The sequence below is a fragment of the Dromiciops gliroides genome, chromosome 2 (genome assembly GCF_019393635.1).
Source record: "Dromiciops gliroides isolate mDroGli1 chromosome 2, mDroGli1.pri, whole genome shotgun sequence".
In the NCBI taxonomy this organism is placed as follows: domain Eukaryota; kingdom Metazoa; phylum Chordata; class Mammalia; order Microbiotheria; family Microbiotheriidae; genus Dromiciops; species Dromiciops gliroides.
In genome coordinates, this window is record NC_057862.1 from 654,635,546 (window position 1) to 654,648,005 (window position 12,460).

General features: G+C 41.3%; 1 protein-coding gene across 3 annotated transcripts in view; it reads left to right on the forward strand.

The window, feature by feature from the left end:
• The first annotated feature begins 375 nt into the window (after positions 1-375).
• Positions 376-12,460, forward strand: part of AP1G1 (adaptor related protein complex 1 subunit gamma 1) — a 72,104-nt gene continuing 60,019 nt past the window's right edge. For 2 of the 3 annotated variants that reach the window (XM_043981895.1, XM_043981897.1), the window contains exon 1: positions 376-450. In XM_043981895.1, the coding sequence (XP_043837830.1) occupies positions 427-450 (24 nt within the window). In that variant the 5' untranslated portion in view covers positions 376-426. Of the gene's footprint in view, positions 451-2,181; positions 2,565-12,460 lie in introns of those variants that run through there. The other variant, XM_043981898.1, reaches the window with a different exon arrangement.

Here is a 12,460-nt window from a genome sequence, read left to right on the forward strand (position 1 = left end):
ACATTCCAAGCCTGTGCAAAAGTACATACTAAAGTAGGAGATGGAATGTCGAGTTTAGGAAATAGTCCAGCAGTTTGCCTGGAGTCCCTGGAGAGTGTGAAAGAAGAGTGAGGCAGAATAAACAACTGGGAGAAGGAGGCCGCAGACCCACCGGGAAGGGCTAAAAAAGCCAAATAAAGGAGGAGTATGCATTTTATCTATCCCAGAGGCAAGAGGCGGTGCTTAAATTCTTGGAGGAGGGGAGTGCTTTAGGAAGATCTATTCGGCCCTGGTGTAGAGGATGATTGGGAGAGGGGAGGAGAGGCTTGGGAAGGGGAGGGGAAGGGAGGGCAGGAAGATTAGTTAGGAGGTTATAGGAAATAGTTCAGGGGGAGAGGTAACAAGGACCTGAACCACGTTGGTGGCTGTGTGATCGGAGAAAAGGAAATGGGTGTAAAAGATATTGTGGAGGTAAATTGAAAAGATTTGGCAAATGACTGGCTATGGTGGGGTATCAGGAGAGAGGAGGGTTTGCTGGTAACTCTTAGGTTGGGAACCCGGGTGACTAGAAGGTGTTTTGTCAGAAAAATGAGCATTTGTTAAGAGTTTACCGTGGGCCAGTAACTGTCCTAGGCACTCTGGATTTAAAGAAAGGCAGAAATAGGGTTCCTGTTCTCAATTCACTCAGTCTAAAGTGGGAGACAACTTGTAAATAACTAGGTACATACAAGATATATATACAGTGCAAATGGAAGGGAATTTGAGGGAAGGGACTGGGGTTGGGGGAGGGAGGGGAGGGAGACCAGGAAAAGGCTTTCAAAGGAGAGATTGAAGTCTAGGAAACAAGCAGAAAATGGATAGTTAAGGAAGAGGGAAGGGGTTTGAAGGGAAAGATAATTCGTTTTTTGAGTGGCGCTTAATTAAGTCTATTGAGCAGAACTTGGGAGAACCCTCTATAGCTCTGTACTGGAACTGACCTCACTGTTCTTTTGGGGGTAGCTCCAGATCATCTCTACATATGTTGATTAGATTTTGTGTCTCATGATCTGCCTACTAATAAAAAAACAAAATTAGAAAGTGGACTGAGAAGATTCCTCATACACAGTAGGTGATATAACTAATGATTAATAACAACAACAATAATAATCTAGCATTTATGTAGCGCTTTAAGGCTAGCAAAGCACTTTACAAATGCTATTTCATTTCTTACCATACAAATGTTTGTGGAAATAGTGAATTTAACTAGCTTCCACATTTATTAAGCCGTATGGCCAAGGCATCGGGGAATACTAAGACTACCCCATGACACTACAAAACTTTTGTGGGGTGTGTGGAGATCTTTTGAATACGGTCCATTTAATATAATTAAACGCGTTTATTTCTGTCTCAAGAGAAAAATCTTTTGTTTTTCAAACTAGTCTTTGACCTCGATCCCCCTTAATCCTAGTGCTTTTCCTCGCTTGATTATCTCTAATTTATCGTCTATCTACCTATTGTTTGTATATAGCTGTTTGCCCGTTGCCTCCCCCGTTTGACTTCAGGGGCTGTCTTTTGCTTTTGTTTGTGTCCGCGGCGCTTAGCACTGTTGGCGCTTAATAAATGCTTGTTGCCTTGAGTGACTGACACTGTAGGCTGCATGTGACTGAGCTGCTTGAGTTTTGCATTTCTTACTACTGCCAGGCTCCAAGTTCACCTTCCGGAGTCCTTTAATATTAAGGGCTACTGGCACGGTAGGGTTTCCCCACTAACTCTGATAGGTCAGCTTCCTCCTCCTCAATGGGCTAAGCCACTTTGACCCTTTTTACATTTAAATAGCAAACACTGACCAGCCTGTCTAATCATTTATGGAGCTGGTCAACGTCTGTTTCTTAGGCTGGAGACTTTGGCTCGCTCTTGGTCTAGATGGCCGAAAACCCATTCAATTCCAAACCCAAAGGTCAGCAGACCACTCCTTAAGGTCAAACTGAAATAAAAAAAAAACTAAATGCCTAACCTGGGGTCGGTGGTGCGGCCCTAGGACTCCGCTTCCCCCCTAACCCTCCATCCCCGCCCCTTTTCAGCCTGACCTCCTGGTTTCTGCCTCCATCTCCCAGGGTAAGCCCCGCCCCTCCCCTCGTGGCCCCGCCCCGCCCCGCCCCGCCCCGCGGAACGAATATGCGTCAGCTCCGGGCCCGACCGGACGGTTCTCGCCGGGGCTCACCGCAGCGGTGACTCGGCAGCGGCGTCTCTCGTCATCAGTGACAGCCCCGAGTCGTGCTTCGTTTTGCGCCTCCCGTCCAGATGTAGTCACTTCCACCGTGGCAAATAGTCCTGGGAGGGAGCGGAGTTCCGGGTCGCTAGGGCAGCGGCAGCGGCTCCGAAGGCTGCCTCCCGGGGCCCTGGGCAGTGGCGGGGCGCAGGTTGGGGCTCTCCCGGCAGCAGCCGGAGCGGGTGAAGCTGGTTAAAGCCCCGCTCCCTGGCCCGGATCCCTCCGCCGGCTGTCGCGGTGCTGAGGCCGAGGGAGCCGCCATTTTGGATGTTCGGTTCCTGCTGCCACTGCTGCCGCCGCCCCCGGAGCTGCCGGTTTTACTCGAGGTTTCGGGCCGGTGAGTGTCCTTCGCGGTGTCCGGGGCCGCTGCCTCTCGCCCCCCGCGGTGGCGGGGAGCGCTCGGCCGGAAGCCCCCTGTCAAGCCGGAGCGCCGATCCTGGAGCCCGGGCAGTGGGGGGGTGGGGAGGAGGAGGAGCAGGCCAGAGCCGGAGGGGCAGCCCGGCAGCGGCTCCTTCGGGGAGGTGGTGGTGGGGCGCCCCGAAGCCTGGGCTCCAGCCCGGGCCGGGAGGCCCTGCGCGCCGCGCCCACTATGGTCACGCCCGCCGGGCCGGTGAGTGCAGGCCTCCGGCCCATTGACTTTTCCGGGCGGACCCTGTCCCTGGAGGGATCCTCCCCAGGAACTGGGGCTTTCGCGGCAGTGCCGGGCCCCACCCCCGCGTGGCTCTCGGTAGCCACGTCTCGGGCTGTGTCCCCGAGAGGTCTCCCGTCACCCCCGGTGTCTGCCTGCCACATAGTGGGCGCCCTAGAAGTGAGCGCTGCCCCTTGCCGGACCCTCCCACCTTTCTGAAACTTGACATCTGTGTCCCCCCCCCCTCCCCGCGTGTGTACACACCCACCCACTCTCACGCGTGCCTCTCCTGAGGTCCGACCTGTCTTCTGGCTTCGCCTTCGTTTTCTGATTCTGAAACTTAGTGCCAAGTGCAACCCTCCCCCTTCCCCGCCCGTTCAGCGCCCCAAGTCCCGGGGCCACCGGTGCTTCCTATTAGAAAGGCACGGGCCATAGCGCTTTCACCTGGGAGCGGATTGCCTGTGCGAGGTGATCTAGAACATCCCCCTTCACCGGCTTGGCAGCTCTTATTTTCTGCAGTAGCAGAAGAAGGCGAATGAAGCAGCGTTGATGGCTATCAGGAGTCCTTGTTCCAGCCTCCAGTTTTACAGTACTTGCTAGTACTTCTCTATCGCTTGAGGTTAAGCCGAAAGCTCGGCATCTCTTGGCACGAATGCCCTTGAAGAAAGTTACCCAACTTAGGTAGAAAAGAATTTTCTAAGTTGTCATTTAGGACTTAGTCAACACAATAGGAGAACCGAATGGGACTTTAAATTATTCTCATTTTCAGGTCTGTAATAGTACTACCTAAGGGTAGTAATTTTCACTAACTGTAGAATAGTTAAGTTTTATCCCCCCCCCTTTTTTTAAACATTCCTTAACTTTATATCCGAGAACTAAGATTTTTGAGACACCCTGTACTCAGTAAGCATACTGCCCTAATACATTCACATAGGCAAATGAAAAGGTTTTCACAGTTAATTTGTTAGTTGTTCTAAGTGTCATTTCAAGTTAGTTGAGTGGGACCGAATCATCGCAATGTCATTGCTGTAGAAACCGAGGCAGAGAACTGCAACAACTTGCTTGAGGTCATAAAAAATGCATAGTGACAAGAGTTGGTATTTTACATCCTGCTTAAGCTGAAGTCAAATTCTTCTTTGTTCTCTGCATTAGTGCTTATTCTTTTCACTTAGATAAAATCCTATGTGTTAGCTACATGTAGTCTCAGGTGGAGGCTTTTTTTTTTCAGTGTTTCCATGTGTCTTATTTCCGGTCATATAATGTACTTTGAAGTGCATTTTTGCAATATTCTAAAATAAAGTAATTCTAGGCATCTGGTCCTTCGTGCTTTTGTATTTACTTCTGAACTATGGGGTCCTTTGGTTTAGAGGAAATTGGTTCTATTTAAAATGTGTAAGTAATAAGATAACCTTTTGTTAATAAGTGTTGGAATTCAGAAAGTTTTCAGACAAGGATAAGTTGATTTAATGTTATATAGTAGTACTGTTTGTTCAGGATGGTAACTACCCACATTTCTGTAGCACTCTAAAGTTTACATTGCTCACAACTGCATGATGTAGGTAGGATCTCTATTTTACAGATGATGAAAAAGACTCAGAAAAGTTAAGTGACTTAAAGTTACTGTTAGTACTGGGAAACACTGACCAACTACTTACTGCAGATATTTATTGTCAGCTACAATATGTACAGCAGTGTTTTTTTTTTAAATTATATCTTTACATAGTATAATTAGAAGATCTGATATATATTATTTTTATTTTTTGCAGGGCAATGAGAGTTAAGTGACTTGCCCAGGGTCACACAGCTAGTAAGTGTCAAGTGTCTGAGGCCGGATTTGAACTCAGGTCCTCCTGAATCCAGGGCTGGTGCTTTATCCACTGTGCCACCTAGCTGCCCCTGATATGTATTATTTTTAACTTTTAGGGTCTCTAATGGTTTAATGTAGTGGAGTGTTTTTTTTCTTTGTTACAAGATTTATACACTGAGTAGAACAAGGGCTTTTGCTTTTTGAACTCTCAAGTAATGTATTATGCTTAAGACAACAGCTTCAATTTAATAAACACCTACTAGGTGTAATTATTTTGAGGAATGTGGTTTGAAAAAATTATTAAGGCTTCGTGAGAACTTATGTCTTGCTCCATTTGGAACTGCTGCTGTGTTTGAGAGGCTCTTCTGTCTGAATGAAGGCTTAGTAGCATGGATTAAAAAGTTACATGTTTGTTTTTTGCTAATATGGCTGAAGTGGGTATTTAATTTTCTAAGAGGCAGAAACTAGATGATCAAACAATATTTCATTGTTAAAACTGAACTTTAGGTTCTCAGCAGAAGTCAAGGATTTTAATATTTCTGGAGTCCTTGTAAATAAGGTTAGTTGATATTTTTCAAACTTAGTTAAAACTGATTTGCATTTTGAGATTTAAGCTTCAGCAAATCTACACCCATGATCTGCCCACATAAACAACTTGTTTAGCTGTTCTAGGTTCTCAAGATGATTTGATCTTTGTGTTATGTGTGTATTCCAGTTCTTTTCTTTCTTTTGATTTCCTTCTCTACTTTTCAACTCTTTATAACAGCATTTATAAGCAGTTTAGTTTGGGGACAATTTATATTTCTATCTTTTGGCTTTTAGGTTAAAAAAAAAATCACTCCATTGTGAAAGTAAGTAAGTACCTATATGAGGATCACCTTCATTGTTTTGGTTCAGAAAACTTGTCAATAGAAAACCGGAAGTAGAAAGGCAAGAAAAGTGTCATCTGCACTTTGAAGACAAATGAAATTTTCCTTTTCTTTTAAAGGGTGGCACTGTTGAACACAAGTTTGGCATTACATTAGTCTGGGTCTTAATAAAAAGTCAGTTTAAAAGGGAAAAAAATGATAAAGTTAAAAACCAAAAACATACCTCCAACTCACTGGCTAAACATGTTCAGTCATCAACTAAGACTTTACTAAAAGGGAATATTATGAAAGAATAATGAGTAGTGAACTTTTTCTGGGGACTTGGAAGTTTGATTAAAAAATTAACTTTTGGTCTACTTAGTTAAACAGTTAAGTCAGTTTTTGTTTAATGACTCAAGAGGAAGTATAACTGCAACCTTTGATACTTTCTGAATAATTGAAGAGATTTCAAAGACAAGCTTTTAAAAATTTTTTATTACTGTGTTGTTACAATACAGTGGTCACAATGTAACCTGATACCTGGCTGCTTTGCTAACCTCAGACTACTGCTTGTAGCTAGTGTTTGTGTTTTGCCAACTGAGCATCTCTTGTCTTTCAAATTGTTGGGTTTTGAAGTCAGTGTTGTGGGTCCTTGGGAATAATGAAACGAGAGAGCTGATTAGTTCATAAAGCTGAATTTCCATTTTTTTAAAAAACATACGTTAGGCTTAAAAGACTTTATAGTCTTTTAATGTGAAATATTTGGTATTCAAAGCTGAGTCTTTCAAACCAAGTAAAGTTCATAAAACCCAACATTTGCAAGAAGCGTTCTTAGTTTTAGTTTTGGGAGTAGGGTATATCTTCCGGGTGGTGCATATTTGATTCAAGTACTTTAGCATACCGAATAATATAAAGCTACTTAATAGAGGTTCCCACTACTCATTTATTAATCTATTCTCTATCAAACCTCCTTAGTGGAAAATAGTTTCAACTTCATCTTGATACTGAGCAAAATTAAATTTTTTATTACTATTTCTTTTTTTCCTGATATTGCTATTTCTTAATGTTCTGTCCAGAGTATATACTTTCCCTCTCTTTTAAAACTTTGCTTTTTATAAGTTATACTAATAAGAAAAGCGTAGTAATGATCTGAGTTATTGGAAAGCAATCTTAGGAATGACATATCTTAGGTGTATGTATGACTGAAACTTTACAGTTATCAGCTACTAAGTATTTAGGTTTTTTTAAAGGTACAGATGGCTTTATCATAGAAAGAGAAAGTTCCTTTTTTCTTCTAGTCTAATCTATAAGTATTTTTAGATGTATTTATCCTTTAAAAAAACCCTAGCATTTATATAGCACTTTAAGGTTTTCACACTCTACAAATATTGTTTCATTTGATCCTTACCACAGCTCTGGGAGATCAGTGTTATAATTATACCCACTTTACAGATGAGGAAACTAAGGCTAGACTTGGTATAAAACTCAAGGCTGAATGACTTGCCCACAATCACACAGTTAGTAAGTGTTTGAGGCTGGATTTCAATTTATCCTCTTCCTCACTCAAGGTTCAGTTTCTTTGTATGTTCCCTGGCCTCAAGGAGCATAAAATACAATGACCACTGCTTCCTTTTCTAACTTCCTATGATGCCTAGGGTATGCTTAAAAATAATACAGCTAGGTTTTTATTAGTGCAAATAATAAATCCCCAGGAGTGGTCAAATAAATTTGCATTGGGCTGGAACCAGTTACCATATTCTACATAATTGTAACTTCAAATAGTGCATATTCAGATACATTATTCTAACATTATCTAAGGTATAATAGGAAAGGAATTTTGCAAATATTTTTTATATCAGACAACCCTAATTTACCTGAATTTGATGATAATTCTTTTCCTTAAATCGAAGATTTTCCCCATCCCCTTATATTTGAATCCATTTTCTCTTTTCATATTTTAATGGCTTGTAACTTCAAAAACTTTAACCCTGTCTTTTGGAAAAGAAAGTTTTCCGTATATACTAATAGGAAGTAAGGGGAAAGGAATTCAGATTTTAAAAAAGTTTTCTTTGGATGTCACTCCATTAAACTGGGGGGGGGGGGATTTTAACTGCAAATGATAGAGAGGTTTATAAAATCTCTTTATGTCATTTAATATATGACTTGTGGTCATACATAGTAATTTAAAGCCTTTTTCCCCCTTGTGAGTTATGCTGTTAGAATCCTATTGGTAGCTAAGAATCTAACTGAATCAAGGGGAGGGACATAGTCCCATTGTGCTCCTGGTAAACCATTAGTAGATAATAGACTTGACCTTATAGAAAAAAGGTTCTCAGGTTCAGAAATTGTGTCCTAGACCTTATCTTCATGTTTCTGAATGTGCTTGGGATATTGTACCTCAGGAATTTACTTTTTTGCACATTTCCTTATGCTCTTCCATTGATGTCATTACAGAACTATCCATAAGAGTTAATTGACAGCTAGTTATTTATTCAGCAAATGTTCAAGTACCTACCATGTTCAGGGAACTTTTCTAAGCCCTCGCTTTTTGTTTTTTGTTTTTTTTGGCGGGGCAATTGGGGTTAAGTGACTTGCCCAGGGTCACACAGCTAGTAAGTGTCAAGTGTCTGAGGCCGGATTTGAACTCAGGTACTCCTGAATCCAGGGCCAGCGCTTTAACCACTGCGCCATCTAGCTGCCCCCCAAGCCCTCGCTTTTTAAACTGTGGGTCTCGATCCCATATGGGGTTATGCAGCTGAATCTGGAGTCATGAAAAATTTGGCAGCAGTAAAAGGTTATATATTCCTATTTTATATACCCAGGGTCATGTAAAAATTTCTTGGGCAAAAAGAGGTCCCAAGTGGAAAAAGTTTGAGAAGCCCTGCTCTAAGCCTTGTTGGTCTGTTTTTTTGTTTGTTTTTTTTTTTACGGGGCAATGGGGTTAAGTGACTTGCCCAGGGTCACACAGCTAGTAAGTGTTAAGTGTCTGAGGCCGGATTTGAACTCAGGAACTCCTGAATCCAGGGCCAGTGCTCTATCCACTGCGCCACCTAGCCGCCCCGTTGGTCTGTTTTAAAGTTAAACAAACAAACAAACATGTTAGTGATGAGACTCATAAGAATTCTCCTTTTACACGTACTCTGGTGAACACAGATTGTGTTGTGGTGGACATAGGTTGTGTAAGTATTACCCTTATTTACAGATGAGCAAACTGAGACTCAGGCATGTTAAGTAACTTCCTCAGGGACACATCTAGCACATCTTCAATGTTTTAGCTAAAGATGATGTCCTAATAATTTATGTTTTTGTTGTTTTTCTCTTAGGTGCTTCAGTCTTCCCTAATGCACTGGATAATTTTGATAACTGAGTTATCTTCCAAATCTTTCTTTGCTTGGATGTTAAATCAGTGGTGTCAAACGCAAATAAAAACTGATCCCTGCAGGTAGCTTTTGACTTAGAAAACCACAAATTAACATTATCTAATGTTGTATTATTATTTTTATTTTTTTAAGCATTTCCAGATTACATTTTAATTAGATTCTGGCAGCAATCTAGAGTTTTGCAGGCCCGACACAAGCCTTGAATTTGACAGCTTTGTTTTAAATTATATTTTTCAGGATATCAGAAATTAAATCATTAACTCTTCCCACTCCCTTCCCCCAAATAAAAGGAGCCACCAAATTGGATGCAGACTTACCTTTCTTACACTAAAATACTATTAGGGTTATAACTGGAGAATTAGAAGAGGCCTTAGAGGCTATCTAGCCTAGCGACCCCTTTCCTTTTCTAATAAATGAGACTCTTCATTTGAATTGCTTTAACCTCTATGACGGTTGTATCACATTGATCTGGACTAGATTTAGGGAGTTTCTTAATTAACTTCTTGTATCTAAATTTATCTTTTAATTCATTGCCCCCATTTGACCTGGATCAATTTTATTTTGCTTTGGTTTTTCTTTGTTTCTTACTGTATTCTAGAATTTGAACTGATTATGCTTTACTTGGACCAGTAAATACTCACAAAAGTGATTTTTGTTTCAGTCCTTTGAAATCACTTCAGAGCTGTGATGTGACACTTAGCTCTTTGCTTTTGGTTATCATTAGTAACATATGTTCTGGCATGTTGGTTTTTGCAGTGCGGTCTTGTTTCTTCCTGAAGTAGCAAGCATTTAGTTAATAAGAATTTTTAAAAAATAGATCTTTAATTATTGGTGAGGGATATAGGGTAAAGAGAATAGAAACTTACTGTCTTTGAGGGATCTAAAAGTCAGCTAGCATTTATTAAGTACTTGCTTCGTGTCAGTCACTATTCTAAGTGCTGGGGTTACAAAGAAAGGCAAAAAAAGGTTCATAGGAAGAGAGAAAAGATGAACAAAAAAATAACACAAAGCAATACAACTTATGTAGAAGCAGGGATGTCTATACCAGCAGCAGCACAGAGTTAGGAAGAGATGAAATGGAGATGAAACTGGGAAATAAAGAGATGCTATGGAATAAGAAAAGATAGGCTTCCTGAAGGAGGGGAACTTGGGAGTATGATTTGTTAGAAAAAGACATGGGGTAACCAGGAATGCTTTTCAGATTATAGTGATCAGCTTGTGTGAAAATTCAGAATTAGGGATGGGCAAGACAAGAAAAGAATAATAGGATCCTAGGTCTAGAATGTGTGACAGGTGAAAGAGGAAATGACTTGGGACACAATGGTTCTGAGCATATTGACTTATTAAGCATTGCATGCCAATTGCCTAACAAATTGGGACCAGGCCCCATCCTCAGCTTAGGGCTGGATCCTGGGAACAGGGGGAGACAGACTTTTATACTTTAAAAACAATCGAATATGACCAATTAATTCAAATAAAGCAACCAGGATACATTAGGTAATCTGATTTCTAATTGGAGGAAAGATTAGGGACTTTCCAAGTTGGAAGGGGGAGGGTAAAAAGGTGTAGTTCCCTGAAATCAGAAGCGGTATCCCACACCTCTTTTCCTTTGACACAATCAAAGGAACATGGAAACAATAACTGATGGAATAGTGTGGAGCCAGTTTTCAGGAAAGACATGGGTTCCTTGTGATACAATATGAAGAAAAAAATCCTTGCATCAGTCTTAGGATCTGACCAGATTTCTGGTCAGCATAACCTGGGTCCTTAGTTAGAGGTCTCTAAGCAGCAGATAGAGGTGGTCCAGCTTCCCAGACATGCGAGGCTGGGTTCAAAAGATACAATAAGGTTTTCTCCCAGTTCCTCCAGTTGAATAAAATTTTCTCACAGGACAGAATTTGGACCGGACCCATAATGGAATAGAAAGAGAACTGAGCTAGATCCAGAACTTAGTCCCAAGAGGTTTGTAAGCAACAGAGGCGGCATTTGAACTCAGGTCTTGGGACTCCAAAAGCCAGAGTTCTTTCCAATGTAAATGTTAGGCTGTCACCAACCCTCTGAGTAGTTCCAGGAGATGGTGGCTGTCTCTTCTTCCCTATTGCTGTCATCACCAGCTTCATGGCAGTCTTCATATTTCTACCTGAACTGCTGCCCTAAACTCCCAGAGGTCTTCCTACTTCCTTTCCCTTTCTCAGTTTAAATTCTGTGGTCAAGAGCTTGCACACAGTCATGTCACTAATCAGCTTAAGTTCTTCAGTAGTGACTTACTGCTTAGTGCAAGCATTCTTAACCTACAGTCTGTGAACTTAAAAACAAAAATATGAAGATAACTTTATTTCAATGTAATTGGTTTCCTTTGTCATACTATGGATTTTATTTTATGCATTTAAAAACATGATTCCAACAAGGCTCCATAGGCTTCACCAGCCTGCCAAAAAGGAGTATAATGATGCCAAGAAAGTTAAGAACCCCTATCTCTAGAGTCAAATTCAGACATTCTGGCCCAGAATTCATGGCTGCTCATAATCTGGTACCTTCCTTTCATCTCTCTCAGGTTATTTTTCTGTACAATTTTTTCCCTGTCTGTGCTGGAGAGGCAGCATGATTAAATGGAAAGATCACTAAATTTAGATCTGAGTTTGAATTCTGTTTCTGACATTTATTAGCTCTGTGATCATGAACAAGTTAATTAACCTCTCTAAATCTATTTCCTTGTTTGTAAAATGGGGATTCTCACTATTTCACTTGGCGATCTCATCAGCTTCCATTGATTCATATATATATGCTGATGTTTCTCAAATCCACTTATCCAGCTATCTTCTACTGACCTCTAGTCTCACATCTCCAACTACTTATTAGACATTTTGAACTGGACGTCCCTTAGACATTTTAAACTCAACATATCTAAAACTGAACTAATAATCTGTCCCTCAACAAATTTTCTCCTCTTCCTAACTTCTTTCTCTATTACTGTCTTTTAGAAAAGAAAGTTTTCCAAATATACTAGTAGGAAGTAAGGGGAAAGGAATTGGACTGGACTGAAAAAATGACTGAACAACAAAGTTAATACCACCATCCTCCCAGTCACTCAGGCTCATGACCCAGGTGTCTTTCACTCTTCTCTCACCTCTCATATCCAGTCTTTTTGTTGACACAGCCTTGAATTTATCAGGATCAAGGTTTCCTAACATCTTGCACACATGCCCCCTTTTCTCTTGACACTGCTTCCCCATTTCACTAAACTCTAGTGGCTCCCTATCACCTTCACAATCAGATAGAAAATCTTTGTTTGGCAGTCTTTTAAAATGTAGCCCTTCCACCTTTCCAGTTTTCTTACATGTTACATTTCCCCATGTTTCTCTTCCCTTCCCACCACATACTCTATGAGCCAGTGATCCTAGCTTCCTTGCTGTTCCTCGAACAAGAAACACCATCTCCCAAGTTTGGGCATTTTCTCTGGCTGGCCTCCATGCCTGAAATTCTCCCTCCTCATCTCTGCCTTCTGGCATCCCTGGCTTCTTTCAAGTCCCAGCTAAAATTCCACCTACTTTCCCTGTCATCCTTTATTTT